Consider the following 25,498-nt stretch of genomic DNA (forward strand, 5'->3'; position numbering starts at 1 on the left):
TTGGGCAGATGGTGGTAACATATCAACTCTCCTGTTGGAAGATGATTCCCGTCTTTGCCTTATTGGCAGCTGTGAACAGGGAAATGTTTGAGTCGCAAATGTCCAACCCAGACAGAAAAGGGATGTTTAATCTGTCTAATAGAATCAAACGATGTTTAACCGCCATCACCTAAAAAAAAAATCTGCCACCCAAAAGAGATGGTCATTAACTCAGGTTTTTATGCCTCCTATCTGGACTGAACCATTACAATGTCTTTCGGGGGAGCATGGCGCCGCCGCGTCACAATACGTGACGAAATTATTCACGACACTAACGCTAAGGAATTTGTCGGCTTTGGCGTTTTTATAAAGTAGTCCCACCATCTGACTCGGTTATTTGAGCACTTAGTGTTTCTGTAGTCGCAGATCCGACCGGACGAGTGGATACCCTTACAAAAGAAATGACCCGGCCCACACCAGACCACCACGGAAAATGGCGACTGTGAAATAGATGGAAGACGAAAGTAAGAAATCATTAAATGCAGCGTTTCGGTAGTCTTCAGCTGTCATCCAAGCCGCTCAGAGGTAATGCTTGTTTGTTTATTATCGTGTTATTCGTGTTTCATTAGCAACCATCGAGGGGGTGATTGTCATTAGCCACAGTTTAGCCTGAGGAATAGGTTTTGGTGTGGAACAGCCTTAATGGAATGGTCTGCAGCTCCTGCAAGCAGCATCCAACAACACAGCGTGACACAACTGTCAAGGAAATGCTCTTATACCGCAACTAAACAGAGCTGTTGGAGCTCCGATTGATTCTGGAAGTAGATACATTTAGTCATACATCGCAGCTGTCGTTGGTAGCATGATACTGAACTCCTGTACTGAAAGTTTCAGCTCTGTGCAAAATCCACCACCGCCTCATCAAAAGCCCTTTGCCATGTCCATCGGTTTGAACATTCAGTACTGCCGTGTAAATGTGACAAACACCTTCATCTGCCAAAATCCTACTGAGTTGGTATGACACTTTTATTGCCCTTCATATGCTAGAGCTCTCACTCCCTCGACCTTGTAGTTTCATAAACAGCCACAATTAACCATTGAACTCAATTATGATTTGCGTTTAGCTTTATACGCTGTAAATGGTTATTAGACCAACTTGTCATATAGCTGACTTGCATATAACAGCAGATTTGATGAAAGAACATTATTTAGCAGCATGAAAAATATACCTAAAAAAAATATCAAGATTATTTGTAACTTGTTTGTTTGTCTGAAAACAAAATGTTTACTAAAACAAAGAAATGCAGAAAACATACATAAAGCTAAAATATTGTTAAAAAAAATGTTAATCAAAATTGCGAACTCATAACTATTATTATCGCAGTTAGCATTAGGGATGCACCGATTGCAATTTTTTGATCGATCGCTAATTCTGATTTTGGCCGATACCAATTTTTTTTGTCTGAAGCTAAACATAGCACGAAAGTCGCTGAGTTGGTAAGATTGGATATTGTTAACTGTAAATGTGCCAACATGAGCTGGTGGCCTGGTCTGTCAGTCAAACCTTTCTCACAGCAGAGCAGAAGAGGACAGTGTTTGAGTTTTACACCTTTGCAGAGGTACATAAGATTGGTGGATGAGATCGATTTCATATGTAACCATTGCCAATCACTGATATCTCAAAATTAAGGAAATCAGTGCCGGTGAATTTTGATTGAATTTTAGCGCTACACAACCTAAAATCATTGGACGCAATGATTGGAGTTAACTCTAGTGGCTGCTTAGTCTCTTGACTAAAGAGTAATAAGAAATCATGCAGTTTTTATCCTGGTTGGCCCTGACTCAAAAATTCAATCTTTATCCAAAATTGGAAAGTACATAATCCTTAATTGTCACTTGTTTGGGGTAATAACAACACTTGTTATTCTGAAAGCTATATTACTATGAGAAGAAAACATGTCAAGCTATTTTCATAACTAGAGGAACAACAGATGGAAGAAGCTATTTAAAAGAAAATTCCCTTCTGCAATATATTGAAACATGTATGCTGTTCAACTTAGGCTACGTGGGAGCGAGAGAGAGCAAGACTTTCAACACATAGCTAATCACATTAATGTCACTTAATTTTATCTTTTTACATTTTATTCTTCTGTCATGGACATGCTAGATTTGGAAATGTTGCCAGCCTTTTTAAAATGTCAAAGGCAACACATACCCTATGTGTTTTTTCATGTGCATCAATTAACGCTTCCGGCAAACATTGCATTCATCATGCTAAATTGCATAAAGAAAGCGTATTGTTATTATTACATGATTATAATATATCTGTGGATTATAATCAAATCCAGTTAACTATGCTAGCATATGGCATACCTTACAATAAGCTATGCCATTGTAGCTTATTGTAAGCTACAATGGCTTACATTGAAGTAATAGATTACTTCTTACTTTAAAATTATTTTATAATACCATAAAATGTTCAGTATATAAATCTGTTTAACTCCACCTGAAAACTATATTACCAGGAAATAACTTTTTTACAATTGTCATTATACTAAATTTAGATTTTTTTCAACCTCAATAATAAGCATTTCTTGTCCATTTCGAACTACTCTCCCCCTAGAAACAGCCCTATAATGCAACCATAGAGCGAGATGTACTAAAACAGCAGCAACAGAATTACAAAAACTGGACACTGGTAACAATTAATGGTACTGTACCATAAAATCTTTACTGTGTTCCTTCATATTTTCACTTAAAGTATCCAATTGCCCAAAATATTTACTGCTGTTTTTGCTATTGATCAGATGTCAAATTTGAGTTTATTTGCACCTTCCACCTTTAAAGTTGGAAAACATACACAGAATTTACCATTTTTTACAATCATACCAAAATTTTACATATTTATTAACACTAGAATTACTCATTTCCATTCCTTAGTGTCCTGGTGTCACTAAAAAGCTTCAAACTCCAAATTAGAACTGGGCGAGTCAAGATTCAGTTCACATACAATGATGAGCCAGATGGGCTACAATACAACATGTCCCTAACACACACAAATGACCTCCCCGCACCCAATAAAAAGAGAAAACAATAGCATACTGATAGCTCAGGGGAAAAACATCACATCAGGAAATGCGCAGTTATTTTGACACAAAATTCCGTGGCAGTGTGTGTGTCACTTGTTAGAGCTGTCCTACTTGCTCCTGATGCTGCCACTTGGTTGGGATGTTGCTGTAGAATGTGGGGATCACACTCTCCATGTCCTTAAGAAGGGATGTCATATCCAAGAAATTGAGGTAGCCCAAAAGCCCAGATTCTTAACTACTGTGGATGGTCACTGACCTTTGGTGGTAAAAGCTACAATGAACCTTTGAATTGACTTGCCTTTTCCAAGGTACGTGGGAACTTTGACACACTGCAGTTGGAAGTATGTTTGGTATTATGTCATATCTACCACCCAAAGACATTTAAAGGACTGCTTGGACAACTGAAACAGCTTCATTACCAGTTACTAGTAACAGACTTTTAAAGCAAAATACTAGTTAGGCATCATGTGCTACTCCTCAGCTATTTTTTTTGTTATCTACATTTCTGTTTCTTGGGAAGGGGAGCACTTGCCTTTGGTTCCTTTCTGGAATAGTATTCAGCAGTCTGCAGACAATGGACTTGCTTAGCCTTCCTGAGTGTTATGGTCAGGAAGGCTCTTGACTTGCGCTACCATGACACGCTATTGTACAATATTGATTGATAACCATTTTAAGTTCTACAAAACACATTCTTGGGCAATAGAGGAATTCAAGGCAGGAATTCTTTTTGACATTACTGATAGTGGAAATTACTTATAATTATATAAATAAAATAGCATATCTGGGGGGGTCTAGGGGTTAGTGTACAGTCAGACCACTTCCCCCTTCTTCTCTAATGGAACGCTAACCCCCTGGCCCCAGTGCCCCATCCTCCTCCGCACTCTAACGATACGCTAGCCCCCCCCCTCAACTTCTCTCCTTCGTTCCCCCTCCTTCTTCGCCTCCCGCCTCCTCTCTTCTAACGATACGCTAGCTCCCCCTCACCTTCTCTCCTTCTTCTTCGACCCCCCACTCCATTCCCTCTGCCCCCTATTTTCGCTCTTCGGTACGTTTAATCCCCCCCTTGCTTCACTGTAGCAGCGGACGAAAATTACTAAAAGTTTCCGGTATTCTCAAATCCAAACTTAGCAGCACTCTTACAACCATAATCATCCACTCCCGTAAATTGTGTTGAAGTTCTGCTGAAGAAATATATCCAGTTTTGACACGTTCTGACAACGTGTCTCTCCGTGGCTGTCCGTTGGTGAGAAAAAGTCCTGTAAACACCGTTAAGCATGAGGGCGCACAGAGCCTGACTTTGACGTAGCAAAGGCGCACAGATTACTCGTGGTTACGCATGCAGTTGGTGGATTCATGTCAAAACAAACCCCAAAATGCCTTATATCCTTGTGACAGGACGCGTGTTGGCTACACATCGGTGGCTTTAGATTTAGTCTCAGAGTTGACCAGTCAGAAATATTTCAGAAAGAATAGAGGCATGTCAAAATGAGCTCAAGTCGCTCTGGATATTATTGGATCGGAAGAAGCCATTTCAGAACATTTTTGGTCGAATGCAGTGTCAATCAAAAGGGGGGGCTCTAGGCTGCCCAATAAAAGCGTCATAATGGACACCGGCAGAGTTTAAACCCTTATGTCTCAGCCCTGGAAAATACAATAGAAAAACGGCACGCGGGCGTTCCGGTGCGGGATAAGAGGTTAAGGTATATGTAGTACTGCATACTGTATATCCATTGTTCTTCTTAACATAAAACAGTCTGTAGAGATTTAACCGTTTTCTCCAGTTAGGAAAAAGTACACACATTTTGCTGTTATTTGAAAAGTAATGCAGAGGCATTGATTGCAGTGTAAAATGTAGATTAACTGCAACTATTACAATATATTTACCAATATCATGGCATGGTTTTCGTATATTGTTGAGTCCTAGTAAACATCAGATCATTTTTGTTTAAACTCTTTGAAAATTGATCCTGGAATGACTATTTCAAGTTTCAACCATCCCCAATTCCTGCATGGTATGCCACACATTTGACAATGTACACCTCTGGTGACAAAAGATTGCATGACAATGCATCACGTTGAGAGTTGTTCAACCTACTTGTAGTTATCTTATGACTTTATTTTCTTCTCGTTGGGTGGTGATCACAGAATCTTGAGCATTCCATAGCCTGAAATCCCTGATCATCAACTTTTACAGCCGAACGTTTACCTTCTGCTGAAAAAGTTGCGGTGCACTTTGCAATTGACTTTCTTTTTCTGAGTTGGGTGGAAACTTTAACTTGCTTACTTGATGATTCTATGCTGAGAGTGGTAGTTATGATAAAGGTTGCAGTGTTTTAAAAAAATTCAGCTGTTTTTCACAGCCTACATATTGTGCCTCTTGTCCAAGGAATTTTCTTTAAGGTGCAGAGGGTACTGCCAGTACCCATGTGACTTTATGCGATCACCCTAAACTGCTTGTGACTGGCCTCACAATTGCATGCTTTCAGGTTCTGTTTTTGCGTTGTTAAAATTAAGTTATCAATTACAATAAACCCCTACCTCTTTGTGGTTGAGTATTCACAAATGTACATATCTGCACATTTTTCTGGAACTTGGCTCCAAATTGTTCACGGAAACCTGCCTAAGGGTGGATTGTTTCATAGAGCATATCTCAACTATTCATAACAAAATTAAAATACTGCTTTCCATGCATGCGTTATTGGCTGGCATTTGCACAGTAGCCAATCCAGAAGCATGATTTGTTTCTTGTCACTGATTGTCAAGAATCAGTGACAATTCTTTCAGGTGATGTCACTGATTCAAAGAATCAGTGACACCACCTATTTGGGGTTACCAAACCCCAAATAGGTGGGGATTCACTGTAATTTTAATTTCTGTTCATTAAAAAAAAATTGACTGATTTGTTCCTGTTTGCGTGCAAATGTTAACAAGTTTACCTGAAATTCAAAAATGTATTTCATCTACCTGTTGTTATGGTAATCTGAATAGGCTTTTGTTTGGTCTTCCAGGTCATGGCCATGGAGGTGTCATGTCTGACAGGTGTTGATGAAGATGAAAAAGATGCTGATTCTGAAATTCAGTCCCTCATGCTGCTGCAACCTGTGAAAATGGCGCAAGATTCGGCCTCTTGCACCGATTCTTTTGACACACCATCTTTGCATCAAAACAATGTCCTAGATGTTCTGTCCAGCTCGGATATGTTGTCTCCAATCGGTTTGGCGAATGGACCCTCTTTGCATCAGGCTACTCAAGCTCATGAACTTCACTGCATTAGCTCCGAAAAAGACGAGGAAAAGAGCATCACCCAGCTAAAGACTGTGCAGGAAATAGACAGTCCTGGAATTTGGGGATTTGACACAGAATCAGCAGAGAATTCATTGGACGATTTCAGCAGTGCCAGTGACCTCAACTGGGACCCTCACAAAGAGTTTATGCAGTTTCTTTTGGAGAACCACAATGATTCCCCTGCAGAGGAGCCAAAAGAGGAAGTTGGTCTTGCCAACAGTCAAAGGAGAAGGAAGCGAAAGATGGACATGGTGGTAATGGTGGATCCTTCAGAAGATCTATACCCGGATCTAAGCCCCAAAACATCTGAGAAATCGTCTGATGCTGAAGGCTACGTAGACTCCGGTCTTGTTAGAGACATCACTAAACCACAGAAGCTGTCCACACCACAGTCATCTACAGCAGATATAGTTCCTAAGTACCCAAACGGAACAGTAAAGGTCATTAAGCAAATTCTGTACAAAACACCTACAAGAAGTTCCCATGGGAATATCATAAATGATAAACATTCAACACTAAAAGGGCGGCTGAAAGTAAATTCTCATTCACAGGGGAGGCCATTGCCTTTCCCTTGCTCAAAATGCAATCTGGTGTTCAAGAAGGAGCATCGCTTGTTTAATCATATGAAGTCTCACAATGACCCTCCTAGTTATCCAGCAAAGCCCTTTATATGCAGAGAATGTGGCAAATGTTTCAAACAAAGCAATTCACTAATTGACCACATGTCCACCCATGAGAAGAAAACGAGGCTCATGGAAGAAGAAAAAGACATGATTGACAAGAAAAAAGAAGACGCAAAGTTATTCTGCCCTCAGTGTCCGTTCGGTACAAGCTGCCCAGACTCTTTTGTTCAACACGCAAAAACTCATGAAAAAGACAAAAGAAGGTTTAAATGTGACAAATGCAGTTACAGAGCCGTGACTGACCACGATCTTAGGAGACATAGCGTAATGCACCACACGGTTATTAGAGTTAGAAAAAGAGTGCGGAGGGATGATAATGATATGTACCCTTGCGAAATTTGTTCCTATAAAGCTTTTGGCAAGCAAGTTTTTGTGAATCACTTAATCCTTCGTCATCAAATGTCTTTTGAGGAATACACAAGAGCACACAAAGAGGAGACAAATGCACAACAGTCCAGGGAACACAAGTCACCTGGGCGTAAAACTCAATTTGAAGATGCAGATTTTACGTCAAAAATATCAGTTGAAGACGTACCCGACGAGTTCGGTGGAATTTCTGACTTGTTCAAAAATAGCAAGTTTAAGCGAGATCCCAAGTCTCAATTGACAGAATCAAAGCTTGACAAATCGATTAATGTTCTCTTGTCTCGTCAGAACCATAGAAAGACGGGCATCGAGCAAAAGGATGAAAGCAATAACTCTAGCACAAATGATTATGATTCCAAAAAGGACAAAGACGGTTGTGACGAGTCACAAGAAATGACGTCGGTCAAGGTTGAAGAGAATGCTGGACCACAACATAGTCCTAACTTTAACCTGGAGCACTCACCAATCAAAAAGTCTCAGTCTAAACGAAAAATGTCCACCCCATATCGCAACACCTCCGACCAAGACTCATGTTTCATTTTACCAAAACCTTCGCCTAGCCCTAAGAAAGTTAGCTCAGAAGATGTGTCAGACTCTGATGAAAAGGACATTTTCCCGGTCAAAGAGTCTGAAGCCAACGGTAATCATTTTAGCGATGTGATCAAAAAAGAAAAGAAACACATAATATACACATACAGTAGGCGGATGTCCATGAGAGGTGCTCTACAGGCATCGAAAAAGCTGTTTGAGAAAATCAAGACTGAAGAACAGGAACAGAATGAGGTTGAAATCAAAGAAGAATGCATTGAAACCGAGGTATTTCAAGAAACATTCGAGGCCCACCAAATCCCATTGGGGGAATCCCCCTCAGATGATTTGTCAGAGGCAGAAATGGACACTAAGAAGTGTCCGTACTGTCCTGCTGTTTTCGAGTCAGGAATTGGACTGTCCAATCATGTGCGTGGACATCTTCACAGGGTTAGAGTTAGCTATGATTCACAGCATGGTGGGTCTCCACAGGAGGTGGGTTATCAGGACAAAAGACCACGAATCCGGCGGAAGAATTCAACATTACGGCGACTGAAAAAAGGTATTATTTGTGCATGTCTTTTTATTAAATAAAAAAAATATGAAGTCAATTTGTTGTAACAATGTTAAACAAGTAACTGCAGTAAGAGAGACATAGTAAACGAAAAGGCAAAGAAGGACGGTTCGATTTCAAATTTAGTGGAATTTTGCAACAATTTGCTGCCAACAAGGTATACTTTCATGTGAAAGCTAGTGATAAACTTGGATAAATTAAAAGAAAAAAGAGAACTCTGCCGTGTTTATTTCTTGACTGACCTCTAACTAGCATTGTCCTTTAGCCAATGTTGAGATCTTACCCTGAGAACAAATGAATCTTACACTTTACCAAAGCCTAGCTCTGTTGGGAGCAGCTAGCATGTCTACCAACAGAAAAACGTGACGTGACATCATCATTTCCTGTAAACAAAAAAAGTTCAGTTTTTGTGGTCATGTTTTATTCATGCATTTGGATGTGCGATGAAAGTACTTGGTCACGTATTTTTAAAGTTTTTATTGGCTGTAGTGACCTTTATTTGAAAACATTCCAAAAGGAAAGTGGATAATGAAAGAGGGGAAAGTCAACCGGGCAGGGATTCGAACCTGTCCTCAACGCTGCCCACAATCGCTTTATGTGGGTTGTGCCTCTTGTGCCTCCACAGCACCCCTGGTCACCGTTTGTTTAGTTTTCTACGCAGGCCAAAGAGTTTGTACTAAATTATTTCATGCATTTCTTTCCAGCTTAAGGAATAAGTTAAGCTGGAAAGTTAATAACTTAACTTTCCAGCTTCAAGTTAGAGACGGCTTGGACTGATAGCATTCCGTCAGTCCAAGGCGGAATGCCACCGTCTTGGACTGTCATCATAGATGGGTTATGCTATCTTTGATGAGCCATGATTAGTGATTAGAGACAATATTCAAAGCTGTCTTGGTGGTGCAGGTGGAAAAGTCAATGAATAATTCTACCATCAGTCAATACAGGACTGGATTCAACTGGGTTCTGAAGAAGACATTGTGTTCTTGTGGAATCATTAAGGCTTTCTCTAGCTAGCAGAGCCATTTTATTCTCTCCAGAAAGTTACCTAGAACCCACATATCATAGTCAAAGTCTTACTTTATTATAGTGCAGCTGTAGTAAATGCAAAATTTCTATTCTTAGCACATGCTAGTAGTAGTATCCAAGCCTTAATGTTAAGATAATGTTTTCACTTTTACCTTCTTTTCTCCCTACAGCACTACAGGACGATTCAGATTCCGAAACTGTGAGGACCATTCACTCTTGTCCATTATGTGGGGACTCATTTGACAACAGAACTGGACAGTCCAACCACATACGAGGTCATCTGAAAAAGCTTGGAAGGAACTTTTCTACAAAGACCAAATCCCCGTTAATTTTGCTCCGTGAGCTGATGCGCGACAAGAAGGAGTGCCAGCGGGCCTTTCAGATTCTGGGAAAAAGACGAAACCATTTCCAGTACGGTGCTTTGCCAAAGCTGCCCATCGTCAATCGCTTCGCCTCTTCTCAGATGGGATTCCCAAAAAGTCACTCGGTTCCAAACCATTGCACTGATGCCAAACCACTGATGCCCTTTTCTTTAGCAGAGGGCAAATCTGAAAGCGGGCAACTAGAAAAGCTGGATGTTAAGACGTCCCTCTCAGGCACGACCGCCCTGATTGGGATCCTGAAAAAGAGGAAGTGTCAGGAAGATGCAAGACAAAAGGGATCCTATCAGATGTCAAGAAACGGTTTACCAGTTTCGTCGAATCCTGAGGAAAGTTCAGGATCAAAAGTTGTATCTTCACTGCCAAACTCAGTACCTGGTGGTAAGTAACTCTAACAGAAGTAAATGGGTTAGAGGGAAAATGAATTTATCCTTATTCAAAATGTATTATTGTAGAAGAAAAGATTTGTTAGCGATATTACCACCATTGATTATTTTTGTTGAAGTAAGGCGTCATCAACATAAAGAAGCAGTTTCCTGAGCATTGATCATCAGAATGGGATCAAAACATCTTTATATTCCAATCGAAATGTATTTATTTAAAAGGGACATGCACATTAATGGATATTAGTAACAGGTGATGTAAATATGCTGACTTTAGCAAGACCGCTAATTTTCATGTGCATTAGCAGCTAACCCAAGTAAATGGGTTAAAGAGAGTAAAATCTCCCATGTTTAATAATTAGCACAATACAGGTAATATGTTAATCCAGTTCAAATCTGAATCCATGTTATTCTCAAAGAATGTTTAAAGCACTGTTACAATACTGAAACAGATCAAAGACACAAATAAAAGAAAACAATGAAAGCTAAATGAAATGTATCACAGTCTGTAGTAAAATAGAAACAAACGAATCATGTCGCTCTTCAAAAGCCACTGAAATTAGTGTTTTTAAGAGAGACTTGAAAACATCAAGAGAAGAATTGCCTGTTTAATATGTAATGGCAGCTTGTTTTTGTAGTTTTGGAGCTTCAGCCTAGTTTTAGCCACCAGAAGCTGATTCTTAGGGCCTGTGGTGAAACATAAGGCTGAAGCAGGTCAGAGAGGCACAGAGGAGCTCTGATCAGCACGTATGTTAAAGTGTCATGTTCATAAAGGGGAAAAATCAGGTCAATATGTCCTTATATGGAATCATCTAAATAGACAATAATGCAAAGATTCATAAAAAAACACAAATTCTCAACATTTGAAACAACAAAAAACAAATTTACTAGCATGGTTTCTTTAGTAGTATGACCCGCTTTAGCTGGGGGAAGGGAGAGGTTATATTACACCACCTGGAAGTCGTAAAAGGATCGTTTTTTTAAAGCCTGAAAACAGAATATAGAATAACTTTTACATTCAGTAAATTGCCCCAAACGAATCAAGAATGTTCAGAATTATTCCAGATATCTCAAGCTCAATTGTTTATTGTTTATTCAAGTCTAAAACAATACATAAAGTTGGAGACAGAAATGTGAAAAATGTTAAAACAAATTGAATCAAGTTCAAACACTACAACCTCTATGTGTTCTACCAGGAAATATAGACAACTCTACTGCAGTGACTTACTAGCCAGGTCATGTGTTGTCCTTTTGGCCAAAATGTTCAGCTTATGTAACAACTGCATCAAATGCTTGGAGGTCTGCAAGGACACAGACCAGGTTCTCCACTGACCAGAGGATTCAGCCTCCAGAGCCGTTACTGTTGCTGCACCAAAAAACGAATGTGTTCAATTTCAAAACACATTGAAATGATCAATTTTAGTGTGGTGGATTTCAAATTAAAAGCACTGTTAAATAGCAGATGGTTTGTTTCCAGTGATTCTCATGCATGTCTGGCCACTGAAGTGTGAAACACACACCACCCTTTATTCAACCAAACCGGTGTTTGTTATAGCGGCTGTGCTGGTTGCGGAGGGACAGAGGGAAGAAGTTTTCTTCTTCTTTTTTTTTTCCCAGGCTTTCAGTCAGACCTCAGGTCAAATATATCAGGCTGTCAAAAGAAAACCACTACATTAAATTTACCAGAGACGGTAAAGAGTAAACAAAAGTAAAAGAGGATTTGGAGAATTTAGACTTGTTTGCCAAGTTTTCCTGAACAAATGGTCCTGAAGCCATCCACTTCTTTTTCAATAAACATGCACTGTTCTACAGGCATAAAGTGTTATTGCCGTCACGTCAAAGGCAATAACACTTTAACTGTCCTTAAAAGTGTTTGTATGAACTGCTATTAATATTTTTGAATTGAGAGGGATTGAAACTGAGGTGTGTAACTTTTTATAACAATTTTTTTTTTTTTTACATATTTGTTAAAGCTATCAGTCTTTTGTGACAATATGAGACAGATAAACTATGGGGGAAAAAAACAATCTCCTACTCCAACAACCAATCAGAAAGCGGAGGAGGGGCTTACCGCTGTCAATCAACTTCATGTATCATGGCAGAGAAACAACTCACCGTTCCAGGAAAACCGTTTCTCCACCGCCACTAGTGGCCATGCTAATTAGTCTTAGCATTCATGGCAGGTTGTGATTTGATGAACTAGCTGTATGCTAGCAGAGAGCAAGGCATAGGATGTGGAGCAGTGCTTACACAAACATGATTGACAGCGCTAAGACCCTACTCCTGGCTGTGATTGGTTGTGTCTGACCGAGCGAAGTATTGACGTTCACATATAGAGAAGGCAGAGGAGGTGGATTCTCTTCTTTTTTTTTTAACAGATTAATTCTCACACTGTCCTATCACACAAAATATTGACAGATTTAGCAAATATTTAAAAAAAATAAAAGTTATGTGCCACAACTTTAAGTGTCAAACATCCACTTTTGACTTGATTCCCTTTGATTAGATCAGATATTCACTGCTCATAACCATTTCAATTCCCTCCCTACAGTGGCCATGGAGAACCAACAAATGGACTATAATTTAACTTTTAAATCATAAAGTGTTGCAAAGTGTTAAATACTGATGATTTTGTCTTTTCTTTCTTAAACCAGTTAATTGAACTTATTTTCTACTACACCACGGTACGGTATCGTCAGCATAAAGTAGTAGATTGAGATGGAAACCTCCACAAACCATGTTTTAAAAATGTTCAACAATGTTTTGCTTGTCATCTGTGTCTTTTTACAGAAAAGGGTGAATTCAATAGGAAAGTGTGCATCCACTGTAATGCAACTTTCCACAGTGGAGTTAGCCTGTCCAATCACCTTCGGGCTTTTGCAAAAAGACAACAGATTGCCTTACTGGAAGGGACCAGTAAGTTCAGTTTTAAACCTGACTTCATTTACATTTCTAACTAACTTCTTGTGTGTCCTCCTCACCCAGTAGTCATCTTTGCACATTTTGAATCTATCTTTATTTGATCCTCACCCCAACAATGTTTTAAAATAGTATACACCACAAACTCAGCAATATCAGTTTCTAAATACTTTTAGCTGTTTTTTATTTTTTAGAAAACAGCAGTGGTGGGTCCCAAAATGCTAATCGTAAACATTAGTTCCGCTAATGCTAAAGTGCTGCACCATTGTGGCATTTAGCTGAACCCTACGTTAAAGCGCTAACCTCAACTCAAGGTATATCTTCCTTTGAAAGGCTACGACTCTTGAAGAATTCTTACCAACACAGATGTAAAACTTTTTTCAACTGAAAGTTTGCAAAGCAGCCAGGTAAGTTGGCACTTTAGAATTTATTTATTTAATTTAGAAAAACCTCAGGCGCTGAAGTTAGCAAAAGCGCTAAACAAAAAAAATGAGCGGAACTGGAAAACAGAGTTCACTTTTAGTCCAGTAGGAGATCAGTCCACAGTTCAGACTTTTTTTACCTTCATTTTTCAAGCTGACATGACACAGCCAGATAGATGAAATTGCCCCAGAGCCATACGGCTTTAAAGGTTCTGTGAAGAATGTCCTCTTGAAGTCAGAACCAGGATGTTACAAAACTCTAAAGCAAAAGAGAACCAGTCTCGCCAGTCTAGAAGTGGTGTGACAACAACTGAGGCAACTTTAGTTGACTCCATGTGATGTGAAGCCTAGCAGCAGTGTTATGAACAACCTGCGAGTATTTTGGACCTTAACTTTGCATTATTTCCAAAGTGCCAAAAACAGGAGCCACTCAAAGATCGGGCATGACTGTCTAACTTTAAACAAAGTTTAAGTAAATGTTCGTGATAGAAGATTTAAATAGCGTCACATATCTGCCAAAAACCTAGAGGAGCAGATTAAGGAATCACAATAGTGCATATCGTCACATTCTTAGAGTAATGACATCTTTTGCTAAAAGTGGGGGTTTTTGCCTATAACATCTTTTAGAAAGAACAAGGTGATTATTTTTTTTATTTTCCAAAATCCCTTGCAAAAAAATAAATAAAAATGGCTGAGGCCATTGTTATAGAAAGGTGACGCTATATTAATTGAGAACACTCACCATCCTGAAACAAGGAGGCGGGAGCTGAGATCCAGACAGATGTGTGAGCTAACAATGTGTGAAATGAAATCAAAGCTCTACCATCTACTGATTATTATAGTGTTCATTCATAGCAAGGCTGCGCTGTAATCTGACCCGTCACTCTGTGGGTTTAACTGGACTTCTCATCTTGCAGCAATTCAGTGTAAAGCGGTCAGGACCCGTTCAAGGCCCGGTTTGAAGAAGAAGACACTGCCCTTAGCTCAGAGCCCAGAGGAGATGTACAGGCTCACCTGCAGGCAAGTTTGTTCTGCCTTTTCAAAAGCTCTGCTGTATGATGGCATATTAGGGCCATTGTTGATGGAAGAGAAAAAAAACAAAAAACTCTGAAATAATTTCTGAGCTCCGAAAGTCAAAAATTTGCAAGATGAAACAGAAATTCTGAGATATTAAGCTCAGAAATTTTCTTTTCTGAGCTTAATCTCAGAATTTCTTTTTTATTTTCTTTTTTAAAAAACTTGTAAATTTCGGTTTCAAAAGTTGGAAGATTTTGGACACAGAAAATTTGTAAGTGAAATTTCTGAGATTGAGCTCAAAATTTCTAAGTTGTTTCTAGCAGATTTTAAACTTTTGAAGCTCAGAAATATCCTCTTTTTAGTAGAGAATTTCTGAGCTCTCAACATTTCCTTATTTTCTTGAAAAATTCTGATATCTAAAAGTTTCCAAGTTTTTTGTAGCAAACGTTTGAAGCTCACAAATATACTTGTTTTTTCTAGAAAATTTCATAGATCTCAAAGTGTTCTTGTTTTTTTAAAGCAAATTCTTTAACTTTTGGAGCTCAGAAATGTCCCATTTTTTTTCTAGGAAATTTCTGAGATTAATCTAAATATTTCAGAGGTTTGTTCCATCACATTTTTGACTCTTAGAACTCAGAAGTTTTCTTCTTTAGGTGATTTCTGAGATCTCAAAATTTTCCTTGTTTTTATTGCACATTTTCAGCTTTCGGAGCTCATAAATTTTCTTACTTTTTCTAGAATAATTCTGATATCAATTTCAAAATTTCCGAGATTTTTGTAGCGTCATTTTGTAGTTCAGAAATGTCTGTGGTATTTTGTAGAAAATTTCTGAGATCTTGTGATTTAAGTTTTTCTAGCAAATGTTCCAATTTCTGAAGTTCAGAAATATACTTGTTTTTTGTAGAAAAACTCAGATTAATCTCAAAATGTGTTTCTTTTGGAGGAGAAATCTGCTTTTCTTTGATTTGCTATCTACAATGACCCCAACTCTCCTCCATACTCATGGACGTTAAGCTGCTTTCTTGGGGTCAAGAGGAATTCACCGACTGCCTTATTTTCCTCTCCAAAGGTTCTGTGACCTCGTCTTCCAGGGTCCGCTGTCAGTCCAGGAGGACTGGATCAAACATTTACAGAGACACATTATGAACACTGGTGTCCCTCGCACTGGGCTCGGCATGGCTGAGGTCACCTCGCTGTCCACAAACCCCCCCACCCTGAAGACGGACGAAGACGGCTCTTCGCCGGTCGCCAACGCTGCCTCCTGAGGCCAAAGGGGACCTTTTTCTAGATTTCACTAGATTGTATGTACGTGTACATTGGATGTTTGTTCACTTACTTTTGTTTTTAAAGTCATTGAAATAATGGCCAAAAGGACAACACAAGCCCCAATGTTTTAGACATTGCGCCTGTTTGAACATTTTGGACAGATGAGAAAATATTATTTTGGAATATTGTTACCTTTGTCTCTTTTTACTTGGTCCATTTATGAGGAATTAAATTCCAAATGGATAAGACTCTTATTATTTTATGCAGTAATGTAGTGTTGGATCCATTTCTAAAGAAGACAACTTATACCTCAGATTTTTCATGGTTTTAGTCCGTTTTAGTCCAGATCTGGGAGCCTTCTTTGGTCCTCTTAGAAAACACTTTTTTCTTTTTTGCGACGCAACACGACCCAGTCGACACACTTTCATCAGGCCAGAGTTTAGAACGATGACACTTTTTTTTTTTTTTTACTTCAAGTGCAAAAAAATGAGAAAAAAAAAGTCTGCAACCTTTTTTAATACGAATAAAGTGTTTTATAAAATTTCAGTAACTGCAATGTTTTTAACTAAATACAGTAAAATCTGAAAGTAGGCGAGGAAAAAAAAAAAAAACGCCCTAATGCGCACAAACCACGCAGTTCATGCCCTTCTTTCATGTTACCTATATTTAATGTTTCAATATACTGTTTTGAAATAATTTAATTTGAAATGTACTATATCACAGATACAATGCGTAAACATTTGTGTTGTTCTAAATAATAATAAAAAAAAAAAACAGGAAAACTAACTGCTGACTTTTTCTAATAATTTCTGTTATGAATAAATAAAGAAAATGTAGAAAAATGACAGTATTTTATTGAGATTGTGACATGGAAGTGATATTGATGGGTTGACATTCTGTGGAGTTGAGTGTTCTTCAGCTGAGGAGATCCTCAACCATGGAGTGACTTCATTCAAACGGGCAGGCTCCCTGAAACAACACCAACAGTTCAGTTGTTAGATTTGGTACAGTACTGATGACATGGACATCATTATGTCTCTGTGATCCATAGATGACCCTTCAAACAAGCTGCTGAGTTTCATCACAGCTGAATAAACTGAAACATACTTCCGACTTATTCTTTTATCCCGTAAAACATTCTTGTTCGCACACTTTGCAATGTTAAGGCTAAGGAGATCTACTGTATATTATTAAAGACTTATAAATTAAGAAGTTTATTATTTTTATTCCAGGGTAAAATAAAATTACACAATTGTGTGTGTGTGTGTGCACTAGGATTTTATGTCCTTGTGGGGACCTGTTTCTGTCTACAACGCGGGGTTGTGGGGACCAGTGCTCCTTGTGGGGACATTTTCTTGGTCCCCATGAGGGGAAATACTGTCTTTGGATTAGGGGTTTGGTATGAGATGTTACGGCTGGGGTTAGGCTGTAGAAAATGAATGTAAGTCAATGTAAAGTCCCTACAAGACATGAAAACACAACTGTGTGTGTGTATCATGGGGAGGGCTGCTCTGTGAGGCAGAAGCCTGGAAACTTCAGCTCTGAGGAGGAGCTGCGCCTTGAAGGCGGAGCTATGCCCACCTGGGCGTTCTGCACAGCTGAATGGTTGCAATGGAGATTAAAATATTTCTCAAACATATGAAAGAATCAAGGCAACACTCCAGGTACTTTTTTGATGAGGGAATAGTAATGTAACATAAGGTAAAACTCAAAAATCGATTTTACATATATTTTTTAAAATATTTTCAATTCTGCCCCTTTAATAAGCTGGGCTGCTCTAAATACCTTTAGGAAGAGTTCAAACTGCGGCTGCAGCTTCTTGAGCATGGCTTCTGCTTTGCTGAGGCAGGAATGTCTCTGCTGAACTTCATACCCCTGATGGGGAAACAAAATGATCAGCCAGTGGAAAACCTTGGAGACGTTGTAACCAGCTGGTGTTGCTGGATGTGCCGGCAGAGGCTGGTCAGTCAGCAGCCTCACCTTGGTGTTGGTCAGGTGTTCCAGTGAGGAGACATGGGCCTGCACTTCGGCTGCAGATGTGGACACGTGGACCTTACAGGCCGCACAGTGAAGCATTTCCACCTTCGTCATGTGGTGGTTCTCCTGCAGACCTGGGGACGCCGACAACCACAACCAGCTGGAGTGAGAGCGGGCCGGCCGGGTCTCATTCCTGACGGCAGTAACGTGTTTACCTGGAAGTGCGTCTTCCTCTACCGCTCGGCTACAGTGCTGGCTTTTATACACCATGACTTCCTGTTGGGAGAAAAATGCCTCCAGCTAATCAGATTTTGTTTTTATTTTTATTTAAGAGATATTTTGAAACTAGGGTTATCTAACATGATAACGTATTTGCGCTGGATGTTCTCTCACCTGTAGAAATGCTATTGCCATGTCGTCGTAGCTGCTGCTGCGCTGGATGTGCTCCAGAGTGTCCCAGTGGGTTCGGCTGTCCAGATGTTCCTCCAGCTCCTGAGCGTTGGACAGCTCTATGTCACAGAGGTCACAGGTGATGGGACACCTAGAACACATGTTAAACCAGCTGGGTATCCCCAACACAGACATTCAGGCAAAATCAGCAAATCCCCTCATTTTGCTTTTTATTTTGGCACTAATGCATAATTGTAAGTTTATTGAAAATTTTCCGAAAAAAAATAATAAAATTAATTTAAAAAAAACAGTCAGACCCATTAGGATTTAACTCTCCTGTGGTCTTAAGAGATGGATAAACTGGACCCAGCAAGCTTTTGTGTGGGGGGGTCAGAGTGACGAGGTTTGTTCTGTGTGTGTGGTTTCGGGAACTGACGGTCTGAAGGGAAAACCTCCCGCCTCACTACTGGGACATTTGCCGTGCTCCTCCTGAGCATTCAGGGTTAACTGATTCTAATCCCACTTGCAGGTAGCAGTATTTCTCACTTCCACTCCACTGCTGCCTCAGTCTTACTTAATGTCAAGCTATAGTCTGAGATTAATATGGAAAGTAACAAAAATTGAGCTATTTAAAGGGGCAGTATTATGTATTTTCTAGGTGTATAATGCTATTTTATAGCGCAATGAATTAAGTTAACTTCAGTTGTCATAAAAAAAAAAACAGCTGAATATATTAACGAAATTTCACTTTTGTTATTTAATACCTTGAAATTGGGCTTCTGTCTCTTTAAAAACTCCTGCTCTTTCTCTGCCTTCAGGTCATCACAACATGACTCCTCTGCTAAACCTTTAACAACGTTTTAACAAGCGTTACACTGGGCAGTAGCTTTGTATAATGAGCCCAGCAGGTTTTTGCTAATGGCTGCTGGCTAATCTGAAGGAGCCAAGAGTGGGAGTCATGGGGGAATGAAGGGCATGAAGCTTGGAAACTGCAGCTCTGAGAGGAGCTGCGACTGGAAGGCGGAGCTAGGTCCACCAAGGCATTTTGCACAGCTGAATGGTTACCATGGAGATTAAAGGATTTCTCAAACAGTTATGAAAAGTATGTTTTTGATTAGGAATTAAACATAATATGATGTAAAACTCAAAAAAGTCCATTTTACACTATATTGTCCTTTTAAAGGATAAAAATAAAAATCTGTTATTTTTTATCATCTTTTTTCTTTGTAGGTTTTGGAATGAGGGGGAAAACAACCTTTGGATGATGCCAGACTGATACAACCACAGTGATAAGTTTGTATCACTTTCCTGTTCTCATTTAATACACAGTTAGCAGCAGGGAAGCCCGAATGCTCCGATAGGCCACATTCCTGCAGGGAATTGGAGAATCCAATGTGGAAAAAGTCAGAGACAAAAAAAGAGAAAGAACTCCATGAAGTTAGAGCTAGAGGGATGAATGTGCAAACAGCAATGCGTTACAGGGAACCCTCGCTGTAACCCGGTTCACTTTTCACGGCCTCGCGGATTTTTTTGTGCAGTTTTTTTTCCACAGTGCATGGGGTTCTGCATCCTGATTGGCTAAACAGTCTCCGCGCTTCTTCTCTATATACCGTAACGTGCCAATAACGTTACAGCATTTAAATACACGTAATGCAGCTTGGCACATTTTGGCAAACATTTTTGCCCAGAAGAAAAAAAAAGCGACAACAACGACCGATAACTGTGTTCTTCTCTCGAAAAAACACACCTGCACCACAGGCTTCAGAAGAAAAAGCCACTAGAGAGCGGAGTCAGGCCGCAGCGTCACAGTCAGAGGAACAGTGAAATACGAGAGTCACACTTTGTCCTACTGAACTCCGTATTGATGATTAAAATGATTATGTAAGAAAGTGTTATACTTGTTTAAAAAAAAATGCTTGGGCCTGAAAACAGGCTTTGTTCTTTGGTTTTAATGTAGAGTATTTAATTATGCTGTATAATAACTGTAAAAAATAAAGGTAACTACTTCATGGATTTCGCCTATCACGGGTTCGTTTTGGATCGCAACCCCCGCGAAAAACGAGGGTTCACTGTGTTTCCTGTTTGCTACCTTTCAATCAAGGTTGCTGGCAGACGGGGGCTCCAGCAATCAAATCATCATCTATTCTTTCTAGTTTTTCAAAATAGGCCTGTTCATGGAGTAAAATAAGAACTAATGTCTAAACAACATAAAACCTCTTGTATTGGGGAAGAAAATGTAAAAACGGATCCATGCAAACTCTACAAAGCACTGAAACCTTTAAATAAAATCCAGGGCACATCCAGAGTTATCTGATTAGGGACTACAACTCATCTGAATGCAACCTAATCTCAGCACCTTTTCTCAGTCAGCTGTTCTGTTTCTGAAAGTGTTCTGGTCAGAAGAGACCAAACCAGAACTTTTTGGTCCACATAGAAACCGGTTGTGTGTGGCAGAATGCTTAGGGAGGGTTTATGGACAGATCAAGGATGAAGGGGTGGATGTCTGCCGTTGAGCAGAACAATAATATCCATCACCACCTCCAAGTGCAGGGGTGGGCAACTCCAGGCCTCGAGGGCCGGTCTCCTGCAACTTTTAGATGCAGCTCTACTTCAACACACCTGAGTCAAATAATGAGGTCATTAGCAGGACTCTGGAGAACTTGACTGCACCTAGGAGGTGATTCAGCTGTTGGATTCAAGCGTGTTGGATCAGGGGAGACATCTAAGAGTTGCAGGACACCGGCCCTCGAGGACCAGGATTGCCCACCCCTGTCCAAGTGTTTAAATGGCCTAGTCAAAGTCCAGAACTAAAACCAGTTGAGAATCCAAGATGTTTCCCAACTCTATGACTGAGCTCGAGCTATTTCACAAAGACCAAGGAGGAAAATTTCAAAAAGTGCAAAACTGACCTGCAACTGGAGCAAACGCACAGAACACTTCATCTGTGAAAAGAAAACGATCTAAACCATTAAGCTCCTTCAACTCCAACATAACAGGCCAGGGGTCTGCAACCTGAGGCTGCAGAGCCACAAATGGCTCTTTAGACCTTCCATAAAGATCTAGTATTTTTTTTGTCATGGATACACAACAGAAATAACATTTTTTAGATCTATATTTTGTCTTTAGATTGAAAACGCTTTAAAAAGAACACAAATTTCCACTAATTCTCAGGAAAAAATGCTTTTCTTTTTTCTATTTTCCAGATTTGCATTTTTCCTTTTTCCCCAACATAAAAACAGAAATAAGACAGCAACTCTTTAAAAATGACAACAAAATTCTTATAGTAGATATTTACCATTTTTCCAACAGATCCTGGTTAAAGGCAAACCTTTCTAGGTTTAACACATGATATTAAAATCAGATAAATGGAGGTTTGTGGTCATTTTTTTTTTGTGTGTGGAAATTTTGTGGTTTGGGTAGTTTTAGAGCAAACAGCTTCAATGACGACATGAACATGCCTGGTGCTTACTTGTTCAGTTTAGCATTTTCCCCTTTAATCCTCGTGAGTTTCGGAGGAGGAGCTTCTTGGTCCAGTCCTGTTCAAACACACCACACAAAAAGTCATTAAGAGAAATAACATTTTGTCATTAAGGATGCAATTAATTATTTTAGTAGTTATTCAATTATTGTGAGAGTCAGGTAAAAAAAAAAATCTGATGATTTTCATCAGACAATGCAAACCATTTCCTTTTATGAAAAGGAAAATCAACACATTTTTGTCTAAAATGAAACAACAGCATTTTTTAGTGAACTATTACTCATTTGTAATACAAAATGCGTCTGCAGCTAAATAAATCCTTCTAACATCGATGTGATATTTCTGCTTGACTTAACATCAGCACAGTGCAGTGATTCATTTTGCATCAACTGATAGTTGGATATCAATAGGCGCTTAATCAAAGATGTTTTCTTTAGGCTGAAACTCCGGCACTTGCAGAGTGAGAATCTTTTTTTTAATCTTAAATTCAAAATGTAAACATTTTTCTTCCGTTGAGGCTGAATTACTGATCTGCGTTGTTCTTTGAGCAAATGGCCTTTTTTGAGTCTGCAGCGATGGATTCATTACCAAACTGGTTGACGACTATTTCAATAATCGTTTCGAATCATGTCAGCTTAATTTTTCGTATAACTATTTTTGGATTCATGTGCAAAGAGCCAAAGCGTTCACCTCTTTCTACGTATCCCAGCTGCTGACGGTCTCGCTTTAACCGAGGTGGAGACACCCTGAGGGGGGCGGCCATCTCCACAGAGAGAAAAGACCAACGTGTTATTACAGCAGGAAACACACACTCTTTAGGATAAGAATAAATGTTTACGTTTAAAGAAAGAGCAAAAAAAAAAAAAAAACATGCTCTGTGAAACTTTTAGAAAACTTTAGCCGTTACCTCTCTTGGATAATCAGGAAGAGGTTTCCTCTCCCCTCCGTTGGTCCTCAGTCCCCTGAAGGACTCTGGGATAGCCTGAGAGGAAGAGCCATGACTCAGTCTGTCAGGACTGTGGATTCTTGCCTCCAAGTGTCCAGTTGGGAATTCATAACCCGGAGGGTCCAGTAGTTTACTGTCTGGGCTGTAAGCCCGGCTGTTAGCCAGAACATGCCCTGGACTCAGATCTCGGCTGTCTGTGGGTCTGGCCGTCTGTGGAACCGGCCTTCTTTCAAGCGGACGGTTCGCCGCCGTCGACGACTCCCAGCGGCTGGCGTCTCTATCTGGAGACGGGCGCTTGCATCTTTGGCTGCTGTTCTGAACAGCAGGGGGCAGCTGTGACATCTCAGGCTCAGAGTCGGACGACAGAGGGTTGTTGGGGTCATAAAGCTCCGTCCTACGAGCGACAGGAGGAGAAACTGTGAGAGTAGCTAATAGGAGAAACCCAATTTTAACCACCAGGCGACTGGAAAAGGCTTCAGCAACAGAAACAAAATGGATGCCCTGATGCAACGATGGAGGCACAGAAGACTCACCTTGGAAAACATTCAACACCATTTGAACGAGTACTGCTTTCCTCACCTCATTTCAGAACTTGGACTTTTGTCCTCAGATTCCTCTTTCTGTTTATTGATCGGCTGAAAGGAGGATTTCCATTTGTCAACAGAAGCATCCGCTGCAAAACGCAAAACAAACCTTAAAAAAGCTATTCTATAAAAACTGTCATGTATCACTTCTTTTCTAGTCCTGCTGTAAAGCTGACAATGACATCGAGGCTGCTCTTCATGCTGTGAATTACTGTCTTCAAAAATATATGAACACTTTTGCATTAAAAAGAAATTAAATGAGTTAGTTGACATTTCACTTTTTTTATTTAAAAAAAATCATCAGAGGTGTTGCCTTATGGGAAAATGTTTTTTTTCCCCCTTTATGTCTTATTGTTATCCCCCAACCTTATATTTTGAATGGTCCAGGCTGGGTGTCCTAAATACTTTAAATGTTAAAATTTGTGTGCGGGCGTGCCGTGGTGGCGGAGGGGTTAGCGCGACCCACATTCAGGCAAAACGTAGCCTCGACGCGGCTGTCGCGGGTTCGACTCCCGGACCCGACGACGTTTACCGCATGTCTTCCCCCCTCTCCTTCCCCCTTTCCTGTCAGCCTACTTTGAATAAAGGGACACTAGAGCCCACAGAAAGACCCCTTGCGGGGCGATAAAAAAAAAATGTGTGTGCATTTGAATTTACTTAAAAATTATAATTTCTCAAACATAAGTATATATCAGACAACAGCCATGATAATGTTTAGTTTGAAATGTTCCAAAATATTACAATTTGTGTCACCACCAAAAATATCACAAATAACATTTTCCAATTTAAAACATTTTACCATCACATCTGGCTATATATATTATGGAAGCCATACATTTTAATTTGGCCCCAATTAAAAAGAAAGCTTCCATCTGCATCAATTACCTCATATAACTCTCGAACTGCAGTCTGGGGCCACATAAAAATCAACCCAGGGGCCGTAAATGACACACTGCGCTGACTTAAGGTCTAACATTTATCAGCTTTTGCCAATGTAATATATTCTGCATATTGAAAACCTAAATGCACAAAAAAAAAGTCCTTATATATATTTGTTCTCTCATTTCTACTCTCTATATATAAACAGCCATAGAAGGACCGACAGGCCGAGGAGGCATCAGCTTTTCAAAGGACTGTTCTGTCACTTGATGGAATATTAGTTGAGGAATAACTGTCTGAGTCTGAATGTGCAAAGTATTACCTTCAAGTTTCTGGGGCTGGGTCTTGGAAGCCATGTCCGGTGTTGCTGAAATTCGCTTCATCGCTTCTATAAAATGCTGGGGGACTCTGGAACAGGACAGTAAATACATAAGACTGAGCCTCAGGGTGCTAGGCAGAAATAACCTAACAGAAATTGTGACGGAAGCTAAGCTAGCGGGGCTAGTTTTGATTTAGCTCTACAGCAAAACAAAAGAAGAAATATTATTAAGGAGAACCGTTTACTCTGAGCCGTACAACAAGCACCCAGCACTGATAGCAAGTAAAATTATTCTTTTTCTGGGGGCTGGAGGGAAAAGGCCAGTGTTTAGCTCGCACCCATTAGCCCGTTAGCTAAACAAATCCCAGAAGACTGATCAGAGCTAATAGTTTACAAACCTTGGAGCTGGAGCCGGTTTGAACCCCAGCGCTGGTGGTGGAAATCTAACTACGGGTTCAAACGGATTTCTGTGCATGCGTCTCATTATTCCTGTAAAAAGAAATTGTCGGTGTGTTGTATCAGAAAAGGGTGTCTATGAAATAAGTCTCCCTCGCTAACAAACTGCTGCTTTACCGCGTAGTCACCGACAGGTGGCTGCAAAACCCAATACAACAAGCTTGATTCTGCGCCGTGCAAATCATAACCCAGACAATCTGTGCCAGTGGTCGTGGAGTGACCTCAGACTAAACGCCAGGAGATATTTCTAAAATAAATCCAAACCGCAAGAAGAATAGAATAGAAAAGAACTATAAGGTTCAACAAACTGTTCCACAAAACAAGACACAAAAAAACCCCCACCAGCAAACTATATATGAAAATGTAAAAAAAAAATGTAAGAAAGATGTACCTGTTTACAGCTTTAAAAGGGAATAGGTTAGTAATAGTGGTTTTGGGGAAGACAGCAGTCAAAAGAGCCAAAATGTATTTTGAATCTGACAAAAGAGACTCATCAGGATACATTCTAATTTACTGACTGTATATAAAGTATGTGGTTTCTCTTAAACTTGT

The 25,498-nt window shown here is 39.8% G+C and overlaps 2 protein-coding genes across 2 annotated transcripts; one reads left to right on the top strand and one right to left on the bottom strand.

Annotated features, from left to right (window-relative positions):
* Positions 1-241: 241 nt before the first annotated feature.
* On the top strand, positions 242-16,528 carry znf644a (zinc finger protein 644a). The gene is made up of 6 exons (XM_032565124.1): positions 242-564; positions 6,077-8,492; positions 9,701-10,291; positions 13,084-13,209; positions 14,552-14,654; positions 15,721-16,528. The coding sequence occupies exons 2-6, from the start codon at positions 6,080-6,082 to the stop codon at positions 15,914-15,916; spliced, it is 3,429 nt and encodes a 1,142-aa protein (XP_032421015.1). The 5' UTR covers positions 242-564; positions 6,077-6,079; the 3' UTR covers positions 15,917-16,528.
* A 223-nt stretch (positions 16,529-16,751) lies between these two features.
* LOC116721421 (DBIRD complex subunit ZNF326) lies at positions 16,752-25,082 on the bottom strand. The gene is made up of 11 exons (XM_032565125.1): positions 24,889-25,082; positions 24,494-24,579; positions 23,288-23,381; positions 22,670-23,102; positions 22,453-22,525; positions 21,754-21,820; positions 18,288-18,435; positions 18,110-18,170; positions 17,898-18,028; positions 17,703-17,792; positions 16,752-16,886 (listed from the first exon to the last, which is right to left on the bottom strand). Exons 1-11 carry the CDS (start codon positions 24,972-24,974, stop codon positions 16,866-16,868), a joined length of 1,290 nt encoding a protein of 429 aa, XP_032421016.1. The 5' UTR covers positions 24,975-25,082; the 3' UTR covers positions 16,752-16,865.
* Between the last annotated feature and the right edge of the window lie 416 nt (positions 25,083-25,498).

Source organism: Xiphophorus hellerii, chromosome 6, assembly GCF_003331165.1.
Source record: "Xiphophorus hellerii strain 12219 chromosome 6, Xiphophorus_hellerii-4.1, whole genome shotgun sequence".
In the NCBI taxonomy this organism is placed as follows: Eukaryota; Metazoa; Chordata; class Actinopteri; order Cyprinodontiformes; family Poeciliidae; genus Xiphophorus; species Xiphophorus hellerii.

What these genes read in the sequence shown, in the direction of transcription:
- znf644a (XM_032565124.1), top strand. Translation starts at nt 6,080, where the DNA reads ATGGCCATGGAGGTGTCATGTCTGACAGGTGTTGATGAAGATGAAAAA. An exon ending in ATTACGGCGACTGAAAAAAG is followed by an intron (nt 8,493 to 9,700) that starts GTATTATTTGTG and finishes TTCTCCCTACAG; the next exon opens with CACTACAGGACGATTCAGAT. An exon ending in TGCCTTACTGGAAGGGACCA is followed by an intron (nt 13,210 to 14,551) that starts GTAAGTTCAGTT and finishes CTCATCTTGCAG; the next exon opens with CAATTCAGTGTAAAGCGGTC.
- LOC116721421 (XM_032565125.1), bottom strand. Translation starts at nt 24,974, where the DNA reads ATGAGACGCATGCACAGAAATCCGTTTGAACCCGTAGTTAGATTTCCA. An exon ending in CCAGCCCCAGAAACTTGAAG is followed by an intron (nt 23,382 to 24,493) that starts GTAATACTTTGC and finishes TGCGTTTTGCAG; the next exon opens with CGGATGCTTCTGTTGACAAA. An exon ending in AGTTTGAACTCTTCCTAAAG is followed by an intron (nt 16,887 to 17,702) that starts GTATTTAGAGCA and finishes GTGTTGTTTCAG; the next exon opens with GGAGCCTGCCCGTTTGAATG.